At 34.4% G+C, this 22,669-nt stretch overlaps 3 protein-coding genes across 3 annotated transcripts; 2 read left to right on the top strand and 1 right to left on the bottom strand.

Moving 5' to 3' along the window:
• The first annotated feature begins 907 nt into the window (after window positions 1-907).
• Window positions 908-5,708, top strand: LOC109192788 (MLO-like protein 6). Its single transcript, XM_019343497.1, has 16 exons — window positions 908-1,154; window positions 1,481-1,538; window positions 1,639-1,895; window positions 2,049-2,165; window positions 2,298-2,358; window positions 2,444-2,532; window positions 3,074-3,148; window positions 3,262-3,356; window positions 3,459-3,508; window positions 3,670-3,710; window positions 3,958-4,131; window positions 4,250-4,285; window positions 4,425-4,492; window positions 4,626-4,686; window positions 4,954-5,491; window positions 5,681-5,708. Exons 1-15 carry the CDS (start codon window positions 1,032-1,034, stop codon window positions 5,449-5,451), a joined length of 1,803 nt encoding a protein of 600 aa, XP_019199042.1. The 5' UTR covers window positions 908-1,031; the 3' UTR covers window positions 5,452-5,491; window positions 5,681-5,708.
• Window positions 5,709-10,824: 5,116 nt separating this feature from the next.
• On the top strand, window positions 10,825-13,630 carry LOC109193090 (syntaxin-71-like). Its single transcript, XM_019343894.1, has 10 exons — window positions 10,825-10,903; window positions 11,125-11,465; window positions 11,561-11,686; window positions 12,114-12,270; window positions 12,361-12,446; window positions 12,562-12,630; window positions 12,785-12,829; window positions 12,921-12,983; window positions 13,085-13,161; window positions 13,332-13,630. Exons 2-10 carry the CDS (start codon window positions 11,310-11,312, stop codon window positions 13,342-13,344), a joined length of 792 nt encoding a protein of 263 aa, XP_019199439.1. The 5' UTR covers window positions 10,825-10,903; window positions 11,125-11,309; the 3' UTR covers window positions 13,345-13,630.
• A 2,593-nt stretch (window positions 13,631-16,223) lies between these two features.
• On the bottom strand, window positions 16,224-17,323 carry LOC109193091 (fasciclin-like arabinogalactan protein 12). Its single transcript, XM_019343895.1, has one exon. The coding sequence runs from the start codon at window positions 17,243-17,245 to the stop codon at window positions 16,511-16,513; it is 735 nt and encodes a 244-aa protein (XP_019199440.1). The 5' UTR covers window positions 17,246-17,323; the 3' UTR covers window positions 16,224-16,510.
• Window positions 17,324-22,669: the final 5,346 nt, after the last annotated feature.

The following is a 22,669-nucleotide window of genomic DNA, read 5'->3' as shown; positions in this document are numbered from 1 at the left end:
AGAAGAAAAGTCACGCAATTAAAAAAAAAAAAAAAAAAAAAAAAAAAAAAAAAGATAATGGTGTACTAACACCGTTAGAACCGTGTTCACCATGAATGGTGAACACGGTTCCATGGCATAACGTCTGACTTGAAGTGGTTATCGTCACTAAAAAAAATTATGATACCTATATGTGCGTGTATTGGATCAAATGTGAATCATTTTTCAAGTAAAAAACTGCAAACTTTAATTATCTTGTTTGTTGATATGAGAATGATCAACAACGGTAAAGTAAGGGATATATGGAAAAATACGATGATATTTTAGCAAATATTTTAAAATTTAAAGTGTATCAACCAACTGCTCTAAACAATAAATGAAGTGCACTCTCTTAAGTGCATTTCCGCATATTATTAGATGCACTTTCAAAGTTTTAAATATTTGCAAAAAATCTTTACATTTTTTTCAAATTTCCTCACTTTAGAGTCGTCGATCTCTCTAGATCAACGTACAGTTAAAATTATTAATTTGTATTTTTATTTAGACACGGATTCTCATGTGATCTCATCTTTATATATATGATTATATGGGGTACGTGTATATCAATTTAATTTGTTATGGACATTGAATATATATTGTTTGATAAAGTCAAGTGGTCCAATCATGCCACATTCGTGGTGTATATAAAATTTAATTTGCTGCATTGAAATAGAAATATATATATGTGTATAATTTTGAACAAGTCATGTGGTGCATCCTTTCCTTAATCACCTCTCATCATAAGTCAGCGAGTGCCATATTCCCATTCCCCTAACGCGTATGTGAAGTCAAATTAAAAGTCACATTTTTACTTTTCCATTCTCCCTTAACTTTAATTAGTATCCTACTTATACTATATAACTCTCCCCATTTTGATAAGACCTTCGTCATATGCACCAACAAAACGTTCACTCATCAATTTTCTTTCAATTCCCTCTCTACAACTTCAAGCACTCTTTTCATTCCAACATTTTATGTGGTAATTCCAATATATTTTGATATATACATAAAAGATGGCGGGCGGTGGTGGAGGAAAATCGCTGGAGGAAACGCCGACTTGGGCGGTCGCAGTGGTGTGTTTTGTTTTGGTTGCGATTTCGATTGTGATTGAGTATATCATCCATCTCGTAGGAAAGGTTAGTTATTGGTTTTGTCCTATATGCTATTGCTCTTCATCTTTTTGTTAGATCATGAAATGTCTGAGAAAGCCCTAACTATATAGAAGCATATTTAAAGCTGTATTTCATTTGCACTGAGCTGACCCAATTAAGGGACAAAGTACTGCGTATATTAGTTTTTTCATACGTGTGAGAATTTTGAACTCCTGACCTCATGAGAGTGCATGGTCACTTACGCCAATTAAGTCGGTTATTGTTATTTATTTTTAATTTCTTTTCAAGAACCATGAATGAATGCTAATATTCATAACTTTTTTGTTTTGAAATTTGTGTGTGTATTGCAGTGGTTGAAGTCCAGACATAAAAGAGCGCTGTATGAAGCTCTTGAGAAGATCAAATCAGGTTTTTGTACATATATACTTTAATTTAGCTGTATGGAAATAAAAATAAAAAATTTAATTGTATTATTTTAATAATTTGGGGATATGATGGGGTTATGCAGAGCTTATGCTGCTGGGATTTATATCGTTGCTGCTGACAGTATTGCAAGAGCCAATTTCCAACATTTGCATCCCCGCAAGTGTCGGAGACTCGTGGCATCCATGCAAGAAGAAGGGAGAAGCTGAAAAGTTGGAACCGTCGTCGTCTGAACACTGGGAATTGTCGTCCGAGGAAAACAGCCGCCGGAGACTTCTCGCCGCCCCAGGAGGAGTGCGGCGTGTTCTGGCGGCTGCTGGTGGTGACAAATGCGCTGCCAAGGCATGCACACCCCCTTTGACCAATATTATTTATTTATTTTTTGAGTACTACTGACTCTGTTACAATGCAGTATCTATTAATAACTATTTTCTCTTTAATTAATTAATTTATTTATTTATAATTATCTTTAATCACTTGTCTCTTACTCTTCAGGGAAAAGTGCCTCTCATCTCCGCCGATGGTATTCATCAATTGCACATTTTCATCTTCGTTTTGGCTGTTTTTCACGTTTTCTATTGCATTACCACTTTGGCCTTAGGGAGTGCCAAGGTAATTCCATCCCACAAGATTATCGATCAAAATTTTCTATAATATTGATAGATACCAAAAATTTACTTAAATTGTCATTTAAAACGAAAGAAAAAAATATATTTAAAATTCACTTCTTATTGACGATTTTAGATGAGAAGGTGGAAAGCCTGGGAAGAGGAAACAAAAACAATCGAATACCAATTCGCTCATGGTAAAACTCAATTACAAAGTAGTGATGTAATTGTGGTTATATTTTAAAGTATTAATTAATTAATTAATAATGTATGTTTTTTTAGATCCAGAAAGATTCCGATTTGCTAGAGAAACATCATTTGGAAGAAGGCATTTGAGTTTTTGGACAAAGACGCCCATTCTTCTTTGGATCGTAAGCATTTTTCAATCATTGATCGAATTGAATCTACGGTACACATGATATATATATATATATATATATATATATATATATATATATATATATATATATATGCATGTATAATACACGTGAATATATACATATAGATTACGTACAGAGTTGTATGTATATGTGATTGCGTGATACAGTTTATGACTTACGAGTCGTATATGCATCATCACACATGCATCGATGGTGTCTTGATTTCTGGCAACTTGCCAAAATTATGGCTTGTTTGGACCATTCCTTAAGACTAATTAATGATTGTAATAATCAATGATAGATACGTAAAAACGGAAATGAGCTAAAAGATATATAGCCATATAGGAGCCTATAAATAGGAACTATTCTTTTTAATTAAGACAGCTAATTTCCTTGTTCATACTTCACATTATTGGCCGGTTTGACTTCAATTATTTTTATTTTACATTATCTAGAGATAATTAGCCTTAAAAATAAAATATTATACACTTCATTCTTACTAATTTTTTTTTTTTTTAAATTCCTCTACTAGGCATGTTTCTTCAGGCAATTTATACGCTCCGTTCCGAAAGTTGATTACTTAACACTCAGACATGGATTTATCATGGTGCGTCAACATAGAAATTTACTTAAATGATTTTATTTTTTGATTAGTATATATGGTAAGAATAGGTCAAACTAAAACTGAGCAGAACACTAAGTCTCAAACAAAACTCACAGGCTCATTTGGCACCTCAAAGCCAGACCAAATTCGATTTCCAGAAGTATATCAAACGATCACTTGAAGAAGATTTTAAGGTGGTTGTAGGAATCAGGTTGGTGATTCATTTCTACATTTATCAAATTTCATTATTTAAAAATAAAAAAACCCTTAATTATAGCTAAACGTTTGTGTATTATTTGTTTTTAACTAACAGCCCAATAATTTGGCTGTTTGCTGTTGTGTTCCTTCTTTTCAATACTCATGGTAAGTAATTATCACTGCATGCTATACAATAATATATAGATGTTACTATACATAGCATGTTTTCATTCTAGGTAATTGAGATTTAGTATATATTATTGTTCATTAATTATTGGATTAGTTTGACTAATCTGAGGAATATCATATCTTTTTGGATGGGACAGGCTGGTATTCTTATCTATGGATGCCATTCATTCCCTTGATTGTAAGTTGCTTTCTCTTTGTCAACTCTTGCCTGTTTGTACATGATCAAGTTGACTTAATGCAATCATACACATCTCATCTTCGTTTTATAATAATTAATATAATATTTTTTGTGATTTTTAGTTTGTATAATATTTAATTATCGAGTTGAGAAATAAAATTTTGAAATGTTAAGGGTAAAATGTGGTTAATATTATATTAGTTTCTTAGTCAAACGGTTTGAGATGTTTCGAATAATAATGGTGCAGATCATCTTGTTGGTTGGCACTAAGTTGCAAGTGATCATCACGAAAATGGGGCTAAGGATTCAAGAAAGGGGCGAAGTTGTAAAGGGCGTGCCTGTGGTTGAGCCTGGCGATGACCTTTTCTGGTTCAATCGTCCTCGTCTCATGCTTTTCCTCATTAATTTTGTTCTTTTTCAGGTGCATATATATATATGAAAAAAGGTTTAAAAATTTATTATTACATTCCATTATATCGAAATTCTAATGTCATAACGAATATGTTCATATATTTTTCTTTTTTTCTCACTCAATGCAGAATGCGTTTCAACTCGCCTTATTTGCTTGGGCTTGGGTAAGCAAATGGCAATTATTTTTTTACACCAAATAAATACAACGAGAAAATAATAACTATAATTATTATAATTATAAAAAATTTAAATTAAAATTTAACCTCTTTTTTTTTTTTTTTTTTGTTTTTTTGTTTTTTTTAGTATGAATTTGGAATAAGATCGTGTTTCCACAAGCGTAAAGAGGATATCGCTATCAGAATCTCAATGGGGCAAGTCCACTTTTTAAAGAAAACTTTATCCGTTGATTGTTTAATATATATATATATATATATATATATATATATATATATATATATATATATTTCAAATTATTATTAACACATAATAATGGTTGTTGTTCAGGGCTCTTATACAGATTCTTTGCAGCTATGTTACCCTCCCTCTATATGCCCTTGTGACACAGGTAATTAAATCATTGTCTACTAAAAAAATATATGAAAAAATTTAGAACGCGGATCAGTACCACTACTGATAATACTTAATACAATTATGTATCTATAGTGTAAATTGATAGTTATATAGGTCATAATATTTGACACACACACAGATACACAGTTATATAAGTCATAATATTTGACACACACACGCACGCACCATGTTATTAATTAGTAACATTTTATAATAGTAAAAATTTAAAATTGTTATTATTGTGCATGTGATGTGAAAACAGATGGGTTCAAACATGAAACCCACAATTTTCAACGAGAGGGTAGCAACGGCGTTGAAGAAGTGGCATCACACGGCGAAGAAACACGTGAAGGAGAGCAGGCACAACAGCGCCGCCGTGACGCCGGTGTCGAGCCGGCCGGGAACGCCGTCTCACGGCATGTCTCCGGTGCACCTCCTGCGGGGCTACTACCGGAGCGACCAGGCGGACAGCGCTCAATCGACGCCGCGAAGATATAACTCCGAGTTTGAACAACACTGGGACGCCGCCGCCGACGACCATGGCTCGCCTTCTCCCACGCGCTTCCACAACCAGGGCGGCGGCGGCGGCGACGATGGATCGTCTTCTTCCTCGTACATGCACCAGATCCAACTAGGTCACATACGACAAGATGTACGGTCGGTCCATGATCCTAGGTCGTTGCAGATGGTTCCTGTGCCGCCGCAACATGAGATCAATATTGAACATAGCGATTTTTCGTTCGATAAGATGGTGAATTAAACTCACATTTGCCAACACCTTAATGTAAATGTTACTGTTAATTAATTTACTGCAACTACCAGGACTATGTGGTCTAATGGTACCCGGGTTGGATTTTCATTTGAAAGATTATGACTTCGAGCCTCAGTGGAGGCGTTATTGGTTCTTTGTGTTTCAGTAGGTTGAGAAAGTATATGAACAGATACTACAATGTAATAGAGCCAGTAACACTCAAAAAAAAAAAAAAAAAATTTACTGCAATTAAAATTTATTTATTTTATAAACGTCTTCTTTTTACTAATTCAGTCTCTTTTCATGTTCTCCACACGAGCCCACTAAAAACCCAATTTATTGCAAATTTATTTTCTTCTCTCACTTCCACTCTCTCTCCCCTCCAACTTGACCCAAAAAAAGCCCTAAAAAACTACAAATGGTGATGGTCTAAGAAGGATCCCAAGCTTAGGCAGCCTATACCTATACAAAAGTCAACTAGTAACCCTAAGCATGGCTAATTAGTCATATTATAAAATATAATTACACATGCTATACTAACGTATTAGGAGTAAAAATGACTCTCAAAGTCAACATATATGAGTGTGATCACACTTGTATAGTTATATAAATAAGGGTGTGATCATTAGATCTCTAAGCAACTTGAGAAATGTTGCCTTCCAATAAGAAATTACAAATGGCGTAGAAACACTACACTTTGATATAAGCAAAATGTTAGTACCAATTTTATGTTAGCAAAATATTTTGGCAAAACATGAAGATCGACTTGTAACAACAAATTTATTTATCTCTTCAAAGTGAAATTAGTAACTTGCGTTGCAAGAAATGTAACTTAGAAATCTTGGACAAAAAGGTGACATGTTTTTTTTTTTTTTAAGGATTCAAAATCTCAAGATTATTCCTCTATCAAGAAGGGTTCAAGATCTCAATTCAACAAAGATTGTGAATAAATAAGTGGTCTATTTAAATGGAGAAAATCAACAAGGCATGTAGAGCAAAAAATTCAACATTCAGAGAGATCATAAAGCTTGAGGAATTTTTGAGTTTTGTAGTTTTTTCTTGCAAGTATCCATCAACAATTGATTGTTATTCTAAGTACTTAGCTTGTAATGATATACTAGGTTGGGGTTACAATTGGTAGATGAGTTTTTACAATATCTAGTGAACTTTGATTTTCTATAGTATGTTAGTCTCTTTTTCTTTTTTCTTCATTGCTTTTGTTAATGTTGGAACGAGTGTTGAAACACATCGACATTTACTAAGTCCATATTCTACTGTCATGCAATCGTTATATCGTGCACTAGGGCGCACAAAATGCATTGTGCGTCCCGTCCTACCCAAAACGACATCGTTTTGGTGTATTGTCCAAAAAAAATTCTCTGTTTCGAAACACATAAACTCATAACAGAATACACAGAAATTTATAACTAAATCTAACATGATACATAATACACACAGAAACTATTAACTAAATACACAGAAACGCTTAACTGAATACACAGAAACTCTTAACTAAATACACACAAACTCTTAACTGAATACATAGAAATTCTTAACTAGATACACAGAAACTCTTAACTAAATACACATAAACTTTTAACTGAATACACAGAAACTCTTAACTGACTACACAGAAACTCATAACACAATACACAGAAACTTTTAACTAAATACACATAATGGGATTTGAGCCGTTTGGACGGATGGAGTGACATTAGTAATTAAAACGCGCACGTTTTATGTCTGGACGCACATTGCTATATGCGCTGTTGTGCACGATATAAATTGTCCTGTCATGGTGGTTTTTCATATTAAAATTAGGTCAACAAATTTTACGCAAATTAATTTTCTTTCCTTCTCTTTCTCTTATATGTTTACTTGTATATTCTCCTCGGCTTTTAATTTATTAAATTCATTGTGACACTTCGTCGATCTATTCAGGTGTTGACTAACTAACACCCAAAATTGATTAAACCCGTCATTCCGTCAAGCTGTCACTTATCATCAGTCATTTATAAACATAATTGACATTTATCAACTTAATAATTACCTTGTTTTCTCAAGTTGAATAAAAAAGTTAAGGTTATACTAAAAAATTTAAAATAGTTAATGTATCACATCCAACCTACTTTCGAAATAGGTTCAAAGATTATAAAACATAACAACCATGAGAGACAAATTATACTATATAGACTATGATTCATATTGCAATGTAGTCTAATATATTGATAAATATTTATTTTTAATATATTGAATATTTATTAATTATTATTAATGTATTGAAGATTCATTTTTAGGACATCTTTGATGATAAAGACTAGAAGGAGAAAAAAGGTTATTCTCCAAATTAAAGAGAACTTTCTTTAATTTTTGAATAAAAAGACGGATTTAGCGTCACGTGCCAATCGTGTGCTGCGTGAGGGACAACATGTCCCCTACCCACTGCTATATTATTATTTTTTGTTTTGTTTGGAGATGGCTCGATTTATTTATGAGTAAATACTTAAAATGGTCCTTCGACTATAGCTAAATTCACAAATTGGTCATCGATTTTCAATTTCAACCAATTAAGTCCTTAACTTTGTAATTTTAACACAATTTGGTTCTATGTCTATTTGACCGTTTGTTGACTGTGATTTTTGAGGATATATATGTAATTTCATGGTTTATCATTGGTTTTTTAAGGTTCCGGTTGCATTTCCAGACCGCACTGTTACATTCGAATCCACTGCCGAAAGCAATCTACCAAATCCGGTCGCTTTTCTTCATCCTCTATTTTGATTCAATGTAGTTGAGTTCGTACCAGAGCGAAGAAGACAACGTGTTTCTGAACCGGTGCAACGTCATCCAGGAGGCCTCCACGTGCTCCGACGAGAGCTGAAGGTTCTTCTGGAGATCGTCAATCACGGTCAACAAATGGTCAAATAGATGAAGGACCAAATCGTGTCAAAATTGCAAAGTTAAGGACTTAATTGGTTAAAATTGAAAGTTGAGGACCAATTTGTGAATTTAGCTATAGTTGAGGGACCATTTTGGGTATTTACTCTTTATTTATTTATCTTTTGGAAACCTTTCAATTTTTTTTTATTTTAAGGGTTTTTTATTTTTATTTTTTATTTTTAAAATAATAATATTGTTACCTAAATTTATTTTTATTTAAAATCATAATTAGAAATTATAATTATAAAATTGAAATTATTAATTATAAATAAGTGAATAAAATAATAGATAATCAGTAGGAGTGTGAAAGAGTATGGCCCACACAAAAGAAAAAAAAGGTGGGAAGGATTGAAGAGAAAATAAGAGAGGAGATAAGACAAGCCATCAACCCAACATAACAAGATAAAGTTACGAGGCAAATATTTATGTGGACCATGGTCCACACAGCGTTGTGTGGATCATAAAAAGGTACATTTTTAATATATTAAAAGTAAATTATTTGTGTACTGAATATACATTATTTGATAGTGTATAAAAAAATATATTTTTTATGAATATAAGATATATTTTTAATATACTAAAAATACATTATTTGTGTCCGAATGTACATTATTTGATAATATACAAAATAATATATTTTCAATTCTTAATAATATATTTTTAAATAATGTACTTTTTAGTTGTGTTAATATGCTTTTTATTTGTGTTCCACATAGTGATCCATAAATAATGATGGAAGCTACGAATTTTATTTGTGTTCCACCAATCCTTATACTATGGACCAGGGTTCATAGTGCATTGTGGACTCTGGTGCATGTGATATGAAACAAATTAGTAATTGTGTCTTATGTTATGAATTTCTGTGTTTTGTGTGATGAAATTCTGTGCTTATGAACATAAATTATGTACCTAAATAATATTTGTAAATATATAAAATGTGTATATTTCTTGCATTGTGATCTTTTGTGTCTTCACAGGGACGGAGCTACTATGGGGGCACCTGTCCCCTAACATATATATATATATATATATATATATATATATATATATATATATATATATATATATATATAAATTATTAATAGTTTGAGTACTTTAGTTGGTTAAACTCTAAATTTGATTTTAAAAGGTTTATGTCATAAGTTCAAATCTCATTAGCAACATTTTTCCTCCATAATGCTATGTGAATCCTGGTCCATTATATAAATTACCATAAGAAAGGGGGATACCCTACATATACACACTACTTGCCTCAAGTGAGGTTCAAACCTGTCACTTCCCACTTAGGGGAACAACCAGGTACTAGTAAACCACAAGCCACTTGGTATGGCATTATTTTACTTAAATAAAAAAAAAATCATTTTCGATTGCTGTTAGTTACGTAAACATATGTTCATAGTTTTATAATTTCACATTCTGGATTTATAGTTATGAAATTATGGATGTATAGTTATGCAATTCTGGATTTATAGTTATGAAGTTATGGATGTGTAATTATGCATGCAATTCTTAATATATAGTTATGAAGTTATAATTTCACATTCTGAATGTATAGTTATGAAGTTATAGATGTGTAGTTATGCAATTCTAAATGTATAGTTATGAAGTTATGGATGTGTAGTTATGCATGCAATTCTAAATGTATAGTTATGAAGTTATGGATGTGTAATTATGCAATTCTGGATTTATAGTTATGAAGTTATGGATGTGTAGTTATGCAATTCTGAATGTATAGTTATGAAGTTATAGATGTGTAGTTATGCAATTCTGGATTTATAGTTATGAAGTCATGGACATGTAGTTATGCAATTTTGGATGTATACTTATGAAGTTATGGATGTGTAGTTATGCAATTCTGGATTTATAGTTATGAAGTTATGAATGTGTAGTTATGCAATTCTGGATGTATAGTTATGAAGTTATGGATGTGTAGTTATGTAATTTTTTTAAAGTCAGACATCAAAACGACGTTGTTTTTGCAATCGTGTACACCATGCCCGGCAATCCAGCATAACGCTCAATATTCCACTCAGTGGTCCATAGAATACTAATGGAAGCTACGGACAATGGGCCTTGTCGGTCAATTTTCTTTCCAGCCTCCACTACGGCCCATCTTTTGCTTTGCTTTACTGTGTGCTCTGCTATCTCTATTCCCGTTTCCCGCCGCCATTTTCCCTCTCTTCTTATCTATTCACAGACTACTTTTAAACTTTTCTCCTTCACTATATATGTCTGTATCGCTGCATGCAAATCAGATTTCGCAGGGAACACAGAAAGGAGAGCGAATTATGGAGTCGTTTGAAGGGATGCTCACAAAGCTGGGTAGACAATTCTATGCGGTGGTTTGTTTGGCTGCGGTGTTGCTCTCAGCAGTCTTCGTTCACTACGTGTGTGCTGATGAATCCGATTCTGATTCCGATGAACGGCGCCGCCGTGATCGCACCATGAAACGTTTCCGAGCCTTGCACGGCCCTCCTCTTCGTTCAAGCTACCGCTAGATTTTTTTTCTGCAACTTTTTATGTATAGAAACTATTAGACTATAGAGTCGAGAAAAAGGAAAATTCAGGATGTGAACTGTGTAATATTTGAATTTTGTTCATGATAATAAACTCGTAATTGAATGATTAAATATTCAATAATAAATAATAATTTATTTTTCAAAAAAAAAAATTCAATAATATACCTCAATTTTCGAAAATACTCCGTAACATTTTAATGGTGATTGAAACGTTTCCCTCCAGATCTCCCTCTTTAGATGCGCTTTCGACGGTGAGCCCTCCGTTTTCCTGTGACGAGTACTGTGAAGCGAGCGAGGAACAATGCGAGCAAGGAAGAGAGAAGAAGAAGAAGAAGAAGCGCCTCTCCCCTTTCTCTCCCGATTTCCCTTCCAGAATTCTCCGTCGCCGGAAAATTCAACGGCAGAAAGATGAGCGTGATCGACATTCTCTTCCGTCTCGATGAAGTTTGCAAGAAGTATGAGAAGTACGATGTCGAGAAGCAGCGTGCCAACAGTGCATCCTCGGAAGATGCCTTCGCTCGCCTCTACTCCACCTTCGAGTCCCAAATTGACCTCGCGCTTAAAGTCATCTTCTCTTCTTTTTCTTATTATCAATGTAGTAGCGGTTTGCGAAACAACTTATAACAATTGTTTTTATATATATTTGTTTGCTTTTTTAGAAAGCGGAGGCTGCGGAGAGGGAGACAAACAGGGCTGCGGCTGTGGCCATGAAGGCGGAGGTACGGCGATTGAAGGCTCGTTTGTTGGAGGAAGTCCCAAAGTTGCAGAAACTAGCCCATAAGAAGGTTTCTATTATTCATTTCTGTATTTTTATGTGGTTGCTTCATCATTTCTTATATCTTATTCTTGATCCTTATTGAAGGCAGTATATTATATTCAAAATATGTATTTAATGTAATCAGATGATCTGGAGACTGGAGTCAATTTATGGTGAAATATACTTCCAGGATTGATAAGTGAAATGAGCTTGGTCTCAACCTTAATTCCATACAAACTATAATTCTTTAACAAGAAGGGTGTTCAACCACAAAGGATTGGTTATAGAAATAGTGAAACTATATTGTTCTGTTGAGCTGAATCTTTATGATGGATTTCACAATAGTAATAGGTTGGATGCTTCGTTATTTTATTGATTTGTATGTTGTTATCAATGTAATTTGAACCTTTGTGTCATTCTTAGAACTAAAATTGGAAGTTATATCTGATTAACAGGTTAAAGGTGTCTCACAAGAAGACCGTGCAATACGTGAGGACTTGGTACTTGTACTGCCTGAGAGGATCAAAGAAATACCTGATGGCACTACAAGTGAAGCCAAGTCTGGAGGTTGGGGGGGCTCATCATCTCTTAAAAACATCAAATTAGACTCCGGTAGGTGATGGTTGCCACCAAGTATCTCCTTAGACTTCTTTTCTTTAATATTTTGTTGCAGGTTTTCTGACTGTTAAAAATTATTTTCAGATGGGAAAATGGATGATGATTTCTTCCAGCAGAGTGAAGAATCTAGTCAGTTCCGGAATGAGTACGAGATGCGGAAAATGAAACAGGCTTGTAACTTGCATGATCTATTCTTATGCATGTTTTGTTTTCAATCCTTTATTGGTTTAGCAATATGAGCTGATTTCAATATCATTTAAAACTATATATCTGATATGTTTGCAGGATCAAGGATTGGATTTTATTTCAGAAGGTCTAGACACACTGAAAAATTTGGCTCAAGATATGAATGAGGTTAACTACCCTGCTCTTTCATCTGCCCACAAAAAAAAAAAAAAAAAAAAAAAAAAAGGAAATATAGGGAGAAAATAAAAATTTGTTGCATTCCGGTTCAAGGAAAATGAGATCTAATTGTTTCTATTTTTTTCATTTTCCATTCTTTTTTCAGGAATTGGATAGACAAGTTCCCCTGGTTGATGAAATTGAAACAAAGGTTTGCATGTTTTTGTTGTGTCCTTTAATTGATTGCATTATCAGACAATAGTGGAGTATCAAGATCCAATGCACTTCTTGTGTCTTTGCAGGTCGACAAGGCAACATCTGAGCTAAAGAACACCAATCTTAGACTCAAGGAGACTATTAATAATGTATTTGTTATTTATTAAAATGCAAATAAATCTGGTTTCTGACCCTTTTATGACTTTTAGAACCTTCTCATGTTCTTATTCATTTTCTAAATTTATTCCAGCTTCGGTCCACCCAAAACTTCTTTATTGATATCATTCTTATCTGTATCATTTTGGGGATTGCAGCCTATTTATACAAGTGAGTACCTTAACTTTCTCCTTGCTCCTCAGTTCTTGATAGTTGATAGCAATACCAACATTCCAATTAGCTGCTTTTTTTTTTTTCTCCGTTTGAATGCATTGAGGAACCAGCATAAATGCGAAATTATCAAATAAGTGTTGTAATGAATCCCAACTTTCTTTATGCAGTATACTTCAATGATTACCTTGGAGCTTCATTTATCATGGCCTGGCAGTGTCCACTGTAATTCAGCAATTGCTGCTTCCTGCTGGAATGCCCTCGGGAAAGTGAACTCAATGTTTGAGGATGTACAACTGGCAACTTTGAGAATATCAATTTGCACTAACCTACTTCATTCTAGATTCAACTGTTGTGTTGTATTCAGATTACTGCGAAATTGTTTACGACTGCCAATATATAGCACTGTTCACACACCAATTTTATTTATCCAATTTTGCCAACATGAGCTAGGCGGCGTCTATTTTTATATTGGGATGGTGCCATGGTGGTGTGAAATTCATTTTGATGCAGTATGAATTTTTGAGAACCTTGTTCACACATTATTGCTCAAATACTATTGTTCATATCAATTCTGTATTTGTTTTGTACTATTGGCAATTTGTATCAATAATGTGAATGCCAGCATTCAATTTGAAGCCCGATGAGGCAATGGAGATTCTGATCCCCATTCTGGTTCTTCTGGGCGCAAGAATTTGCTATATGAATATTCTCTTTTCCAGGTTTGTGCTCATAAACTGCTACATAGTTGTTGTCACTATGGAACTGAGAGGCAGCTCTAGCAATGTTCTCCATTGGAATGAGGCCTTGAATAATCATGGCATATATCAGAGGGCTATGATCTTTTGTTAGCCAATAGTTCGAATGTACATCTCTCACTGGATTGTTCACTGATGGGAGCCCCTCGTTCTTTGGAAGGTAACCTTGCAATCCCTGAGGACTTGGCTGAACCTCCAATGCTGCATTCTTTGACATGTTGCCTTTTTTTCTAACGCGACATAGTACCCAATCATCCAACTGCACAGGAAGCATCATTTTTAGACTATCAAATTATCATACACGTCTTTATCATTTCAATGTTCTCTGATAATTTGAATCTAATATTGTGTTGACATAGATGCTATGTTCTGCATGCAGTAGATCACACTGATAAAAGCATATTCATATCTGCATCGTGTTTAATATACATATACCCTACATTGATTTTGCAAGATAAGAACTTTCGCTTTTATGTTGCCAGAACTGTTTTATTCACATTGATTTAAGGAAAAGGGAAATGCTGTCAGGATTTGTTTAATACTTACTCTCATGGATCTTGTTACTCTTGCAGGCTGCTCAGCTATGTCTGGGAGTCTGTACTCCATCATGTTCCACTCAGTCTTGTGGCCGATTGGTGCCTTTCCTTCGTAGAACACCAAAGCTTTCTTCACTCCAATTCTTGATCCATCAAAACCAAGAATAGGTTTGTCTGATCCCGTAGGCTTCCAGTAACCTGAAGTTGCTGTCCTGTTTGGTCTTATTCCATTCGGATACTTCCTATCCCTCGGACTGAAAAAGAACCATTCATCTTCTCCAAACAGAGCCAGCTCTTTAGAACCGGGACAGATATCAGAATCAACAACTAACATGAATCATCTGTACTATAATGTTGTCAAGCATACACAAGAATCACTTACCAGGTAGTTCCCAGGGGTCATAGTTATACAGCTCGATTTCTGCAACAATGGCAGCTGGGAGGGGGCAGGATTTCACCTTGTTGAGCAAGTAATGATTGATCAGCTCCTCGTCAGAGGGGTGAAATCGGACACCGGGAGGGAAATGGAAACTGGAGATCATTGGTGGTTCTTTGGCCATGTAAACTTGTGTTCTGTTTCTTTCTTTGCACAGAAATTGATTGCATTTTACAGTACAAATTCAGTTTTTACCTTGCAGTGTGTATATTACAATGTACTACCAGATGTAAACTTGTAGGAAGTATTTAGGTCCTTTTAAGGACTGAAACCTTGTTTATGTCGAAATGGTCAATTGTTTGGATTTTTGTGCTGCTATCAAGGATGATAAATCTTGGGGAATATTTGATTTCTTGGTTACGTTTCAAAGGATTGCCAATTTAGATGGAGATAAAACAAGTTAGTGTTCATTAATAATTAATTATTCATGCAGCCTTGTGGGTGTCGGAAATCGAAAAGAGAGAGGCTAATATACTACTGTTATGAATGAAGCAACATTAAAAAGAAAATGTTACTTGTCTTAATTGAGTGTAAATCTTAAGCAACATTGCACAATTTGATATAAATATCGACTTTTGGCTGTCCGTGGGAGTTGTTTATTAGTTTTTTTTTTTTTAATTTTATTTAGTTGATTATGGACATCTTAAATTGGTTTATCTCTCTGTAGTGATATTAATTCAAAATGCACATTTAAGTAATGATTACATGATTTTCCGTATATTAAAAGAAAGGCATCATCAAATATGTCAATTTTTACATCACACCAAATAAAATATTTGTATCAAGAGAAACGTAAAGGAATTCTCAATTCTTAGTTCTTCCATCAGAAATTCCTCAACCCACACTATCATACGAAGGATTAGGCTTGAGATGTATCCGCATGGGTAGCTTGGTTAAGGCAAATTATTTTGTGAACTTGGTTCTACCTTGCAAGGTTAATCTGGATCCAAAAGTATACAATTTACTTACTGAATGTTCACAATTTTATATACTGAATGTTCACAATTTACATACTAAATGTTCATAATTCAAATTATAAACATTCAGTATGTAAATTGTATATTTTGAATCCGAGTCTACCTTACAATGTAGATTCGAGTTCATGGCATAACTGTTGCTTAGTTAATCCATGGGTAACAAATTGTGCGTAAGGACAATATAAGACTTGAGATATTGGCTGTCTTTAGCACAATTAATTAACAAAGTCCTAATATTATAAATCATAAAACTAGTACAACATGAGTTGATATTCATGATAAAGATCGACAAATCTTAACGTAGAAAATAATCACACAAAGCAAATTTTTCACGGACTATAATATATACAGTATATAGTAAGACTTGAAAATATAACTTTGAAAAAAATTAAATTTAAGAAATATAAAAGCTGATACATTGTGTTTTTTTTTAGGATAAGAATTTTAATAAGAAAAAAAAAAACACTTCAAAATTGAATATCCTTACAAAGCTTGTGCATAGGAAAAGACTAAAGTGTAACAATTATTCGGAAGGCACTCACTCCATCCAAATCCAATTCGGAACAACCATCATATTCTCACAACAACAAACCGGACCCCCACTTCACACGTGGCACAATCTTCACCCTTAAAATTCCAACGTTACAACAAGAAAACAATCGAAGCAACCCCAACGACCGCCGCCGCCACCATGCCATGCACGTCCACACCCCCAACAGCGCCGGAACTGCTCGTCGGCGAAGCGTCTTCGCCGGAGACGGGACTGTCAGCCGCCTTCGCCTTCTTCTTCGACTTACCCGGCGCGGGGGCGGCCGCCGGAGCCGGCGTTCCAAAGAGGCTGATGGGAAGAAGCACCTTGTCGACCTGATACACCGCCAGCTGTCCGTCGCTGTAAACGGTGTTGGCCACCGTGGAATCCACCACGCCGGTGGTGACGTTAACCTGGTTCCCGGCCGTCGTCACGTTCAACGGGAACGACCCGGAGCTATCCCCGGCCTGCGTCTTCAACGGGTTACTCGCAGTTTGGAACTGCGACATTGAAAAGAAAGACGAAAGAACATGAAACTGAACCAATTCCACCTTTTCCTGATCGGTCAGAGAGTTCAGAGTACCGGCTTTCAGGCCGGAAAAGGCATTATCCGTCGGGGCGAAAACCGTCAATCCCTGGTTGGAATTATTGAGTTGATTATTGATCTGATCAGAAACCTGGGTGATCTTAAGGAGCCGCATAAACGTGGTATACTGGCCGGCCTTTTCGAGGATCCTTGTAATGTTGGTCGGACCGGAAGGCGCCGGTCCGGCGGCTTGTGCTTCAGCTAACCTTATGGAACAACATTGGAGAGCAACTAGGAAGAGGAGAACAAGGAAATGCTTCATTTTTTTGTTTTTAATGTTTTCTTGAAGAAAAAGATGAATGTGGAGAAGATAGAGAGGAAAAGGAATGAATTGAAGAAGATGGGAGATGGGAGAGGGTTTATATGGAGAAGAAGAGGGAAGGAAGTAATATAGTTAGGTGGTGAGGAAGTGGTCTATTGGTTGGCAAACCCATTAGTACACCCATCTTTTTTTCTTATCAATCAAGTTTGATGAGGGGTCACAATTCTAGTTTCAACATTTACAATTTTGCTTCTTACTCTTTCTTTTTCCTTATTTTCATTTGCCTTCCACATCTAGTAAAAAACACACTAATAAGTACATATACCAAATCAAATTATATACTTTTTTCGGACACTTAACTAAATTCCACTAATCTTTGACTTTATAGTTGTACTAGTTATCACACGCGCATTGTACGAATAGTCTATGTTCAACGTATATTTTTAAATTAATGTTTTAGAATATCCTGACGTATGTATATCAATGAAAGATTATCAAATTTTTCATAAAAGTAAATATTTTTCAAGAATGTATAACTATGACATGTGGCAAAAATGTTGGATTAACTAGTGCAGTAATAACAATTTTAAAGGGAAGCACCCTCACCGGATAGTACCCTAAGCATAATTTTTGCAACACAAAACCCTATTAATTGGCGTGATCCATGCTTCCTCTTGTTTCCACTTCCTTCATAAATGAATTCTTGATTTGATCTAGCCTCCTGGTGTGCTTTACTACAATTTTAGTGCATTGGCACAATGCACCTCCAAAAATAGAACTAAATCCTCCTTCCCCAAAAACACAATGGTAATAGACATAGTTTCTCATCTGTGTTGAATATATACTATAAATTAGGTGTATCGTTTCATCAATGCCCAATGCGTGACTCCTATTAATTGACAAATGTTCATGTTAAATTTTATATTGTATTTTTTTAATACACTCTAACATATCCATAGTATATATTTAACAATACGTCGACTTTGATTGGGATGAGGTTCGAACTTAAGACCTTTCTTATGAAAATCAATTAGTAAGTTAAGAATAATAAATAGTTAACGAAATATTTCGTTATTAAAATTTATACTAACTGAATCCAAGGGTATTTAGGAAAAGTAAATAATATAATAGAGGGCCGGTAAATTAGGAAAAATAATAATAATAAATACTAAAATCAAAATAATATGAACAATTCATTTTAATAAACAATTACACCAATATTTTTTTAGTTCACGTTAGTGATCTAACTTTATTAGCTCTTATTAGATTTGTATATTGTAGATTAGTAATGTGATTAATTACTAAGTGTGTCATACTATTAGGTTGATTATATAATTTTTGTAAGATTTCCTAAATAAGTATTGTATTTTTGTATTAAAAAATTATGGAGAAATCACACTTTTGATCCCTCAATTTTTAGCGGATATGTAATGTAGTCCCTGCTTTTCAATTTGAATATATTTGATCCTTCAATTATTTCAATCGTAGCCAATTTAATCCTTCTGTGAAATTTTCCTTTAACAACCATTTATGGCCCGTTTGGTTCACGGAATAGGCCGGAAATGGCATAGCATCCCCAGTAATAGGCATATTGTTTTGTTTGGTAACTATTTCTATTACAGGAATAATATTCCTGGTAATAGCCTATTACCTCAAATAAGGTAATAACTATTACTAGGGCCCCCCTGGTATTAGCCTATTACTGAACGCTCAGGAATAGGTTTTAGAATCTATTTTCTTTTTTACCACTTTCTTTAACCTAATTTTTTTATCCTATATATAAATTTATCCTATTTCACCACCGCCGTCGCCACCACCACCACCACCATCGCCGCCCCCACCACTGCCACCCGCCACCACCACCACTACCACCCCAGCACCACCACCGCCACCACCACCATCACCACCATCGCCGCCGCCGCCGCCACCACCACCACCGTCACCACTACCACCGTCACCACCGCCACCACCACCACCATCACCACCACCGCCACCACCACCGCCACCACCATCACTACTACCCCAGCACCACCACCGCCACCACCATCGCCGCCACCACCACCACCGTCACCAGAACCATCACCCAGCAGCACCACCGCCACCACCACCACCGCCACAACCGTCGCCGCCCCTACCACCACTGCCACAACCGTCACCGTCACCACCACCACCACCACCGCCACCACCATCGCCACCATCACCACCACCGCCGCCGCCACCACCACATATTTTTATAAGGGTATTTATGTCTTTTAAAACATATTTCATTTCTATTCCTTAAATCAACCAAACATTGTAATATAATTCCTAAAGTCTATTTCTTCCGTGAACCAAACAATAGAATACAATTCATATTCTATTCCTTGCCTATTCCATTCCTTATGGAATAGCATTCCTATTACCTAAAAATTCATTCCGTGAACCAAATGTGCTGTTAAAGTAGTGACTTTTTAGGAATTTCACACCCCACTAATTATTTCCCCCCAATTAAGTTGAAATTAGTGGGATGTGAAATTCCTAAAAAGTCACTGCTTTAAATGGTTGTTAAAGGAAAATTTCACAGAATGATTAAATTGGCTACGATTGAAATAATTGAGGGATCAAATATATTCAAATTGAAAATCATGAACTATATTGCATATTCGCTAATAATTGGGGGATCAAAAGTGTAATTTCACCAAAAATCATTATGCATCTCGTATAAGACTCTCACACAAGTTTTTGTGTTCATTTGCACAATTCATTTATCTATATTTTGTATTCATTAGTTACTTGTAATTTGGTTAATTAGTTATTACATATTCATCTTTTTGGGTGACCAAAGAAAGCCATAACCACTATTCGAAAGTATGCACTGGATAAACTCCACATTATAACTCTAGCCAACAAAGAACCACAAAGGTAAATAAATCTAAGTTACGTTGTAGCTGATCGACTCAAACTAAGAAAATCAATAGGCCACTTCTATTGGGAATGGAACTTGAAATCTTATGATTCATCTTTCTTACTTCATTAGTGTTGATGAATGAAAAGTAAAGATGAATGCTATGTTATGAATGAAAGAAATCTCACGATCTCAAATACCTAATTTTTCCCTGCATATATATATTATTCATATGAAAACAAGTCTTTAGGTGTGGATGTCAGGACAAATTATGACTGTTGATTACGTATTATGACTGTAAATTATGTTAGATCTAATGGTTATTATTTATTGATTTGATGGTGTGGATTTAACCTCATGTCTTCGCCTAAAGCCTTGTTCTCATGGAATTAAGTACCAATATATATGTGTGTGTGTCGATGAATTAATATAGGTAGTTTGCTTGGAAATGGGGCATGTAAAAACGTAAAAGATGTCAAACTTCAATTATATTTCCTCCGAGTGGGGATATCAACCTGCAGACAAAGTTGTGTATGATTGCTTTGATTTCACTTGTGTCACATTTCTGGAGCTATCATTGCTTTTCCCCCACAAAACTTGAGAATGAAGCTTTTAATTAGTATTTGGAGAGGGTGTTTATATTATAGTTTAACAATTTGAGCCCCCACCCCCATTTAGCAACAATTTAATAAAAATATGATAATTAGGCTTCCCGTGAAAACGGACCAACTAATCTTATCTGTCTATATCTAAGATAATGATCAAGAGATGAAAATTAAGGAACAAATGCAATGATATTTCATATGTATTTATAAACACTTGACAAGTTGACATTGCATTTTGAAAAAGAAAAATTAAATGTCCGGTTAGTTATCCACGAATGCACTATTAAACATTTTTTAATACACAATCGTAATTATAGAAATGTCACTGCATTTTTTTCTTAATTTTCTGCGTCTGATCATCTTAAATGAATGGATGAAATTAGTCCGCACATTTTCAGGAAAACCCAATTCTCATAAGAGCTAGACCTATATATATATATATATATATATATATATATATATATATATATATATATATTAATGAAACTTATTTATTTGTAAAAAATGACAATAAAATTTTAATAATAGTATATCTTTCATTGAATCATTAACGTCATGTGGCGGACGTAATAAAAATGTTCCTTTTTAGGGAATGGTTCAACACTCTCAAATTAACTAGATTTATGGAGATGGAAAACCGTGTAAATATCCATCACAATTCACTCCTATTTTTTAAAAAATTAGCTTCAATATTTTATAATTTTAATTAAATATATTATCAGCAATTACCTAAAAATAATAACAAAACAACAGCTATTCTTCAATTTTATTTACAAAAGCTAAGACTTGTATAAATTTTGAACCCTAAACTTGTATAGATTTTATAGAAGTCAAATATTTAGACTCCTTAAAAATGGATAGATTCCTCTTTACCATTTTTAGCCACTGGTGTTCCCATTTTGATGATTCGAGCAGTTTGAAATTTTTATACACATTTGAGCACTATGTGCCGTGGTGTCATGAACTAAATATATTTTATCCTTACGAATAAAGTTTAGAGCAAATATTTAAAAGATGAACGCAATTACTAAAAAAAAAAAAAAAAAGAGTATTAAATACAACGATAAGTACCCCTCTTGGGGGGGGGGGGAATTATACCGTGGTCTGAACCAACGATAAATGCTGATTTTTAGTATACTAAAAAATTATTTTTAGAGTTAATTACCAAAATGGTCCCTTGACTATAGCGAAATTACCAATTTGATCCTTGACTATTTTTTTTAACCAATTAAGTCCCTCAACTTTAAAAAATTTAACCAATTTCGTCCTCCGTTAGTTTGACCGTTAGTCAACGGTTAACTTGGGACCAAATTGGAAATTTTGCTATAGTCAAGGGACCATTTTGGTAATTAACTTTAGGGGTGGACAATTCGGTTTAGTTTTCTCGAATCGAATCGTACCGAACCGAACCGAAGTAATATACCAAACAACCGAACGATATTGAATTCTTATATTAGACTTTGGATATGGACTATGTAAACATCATAACACATAATATAGAACTTTTGATAACAAACCATAAAGAAATCAAATAAAACATTTACGAGAGATACCCGTGAAAATATGAGCTGAACGACCGAGCAAGCAGTAAGGGACTTGGATTTACTTTTTATTTATTTATTTATTTATTATTATTATTATTATTATTATTATTATTATTATTATATTTTTAAAAAAATCAAACTGTATTCGGTTCAGTTCAATTTTTTACCGAACAATTCAGATTGGATCGGATTTTTTATCGAACCGTTCGGTATACAAGAATTCAATATCGTTCGGTTATTCGGTATATTACTTCGGTTCGGTTCGGTACGGTTCGATTCGAGAAAAACTAAACCGAATTCCCCACCCCTAAAGTTAATTACCAAAATGGTCCCTTAACTATAGAGAAATTACCAATTTAGTCCCAAGTTAACCGTTGACTAACGGTCAAAC

Source organism: Ipomoea nil, unplaced genomic scaffold (assembly GCF_001879475.1).
Source record: "Ipomoea nil cultivar Tokyo-kokei standard unplaced genomic scaffold, Asagao_1.1 scaffold1834, whole genome shotgun sequence".
Taxonomy (NCBI): domain Eukaryota; kingdom Viridiplantae; phylum Streptophyta; class Magnoliopsida; order Solanales; family Convolvulaceae; genus Ipomoea; species Ipomoea nil.
Note: the sequence above shows the minus strand (reverse complement) of the source record. Positions and strands in the feature narration are given on the sequence as shown.

What these genes read in the sequence shown, in the direction of transcription:
- LOC109192788 (XM_019343497.1), top strand. Translation starts at nt 1,032, where the DNA reads ATGGCGGGCGGTGGTGGAGGAAAATCGCTGGAGGAAACGCCGACTTGG. An exon ending in CGAATACCAATTCGCTCATG is followed by an intron (nt 2,359 to 2,443) that starts GTAAAACTCAAT and finishes ATGTTTTTTTAG; the next exon opens with ATCCAGAAAGATTCCGATTT. An exon ending in AAGGTGGTTGTAGGAATCAG is followed by an intron (nt 3,357 to 3,458) that starts GTTGGTGATTCA and finishes TTTAACTAACAG; the next exon opens with CCCAATAATTTGGCTGTTTG.
- LOC109193090 (XM_019343894.1), top strand. Translation starts at nt 11,310, where the DNA reads ATGAGCGTGATCGACATTCTCTTCCGTCTCGATGAAGTTTGCAAGAAG. An exon ending in TGGCTCAAGATATGAATGAG is followed by an intron (nt 12,631 to 12,784) that starts GTTAACTACCCT and finishes TTCTTTTTTCAG; the next exon opens with GAATTGGATAGACAAGTTCC. An exon ending in TCAAGGAGACTATTAATAAT is followed by an intron (nt 12,984 to 13,084) that starts GTATTTGTTATT and finishes AATTTATTCCAG; the next exon opens with CTTCGGTCCACCCAAAACTT.
- LOC109193091 (XM_019343895.1), bottom strand. Translation starts at nt 17,245, where the DNA reads ATGAAGCATTTCCTTGTTCTCCTCTTCCTAGTTGCTCTCCAATGTTGT.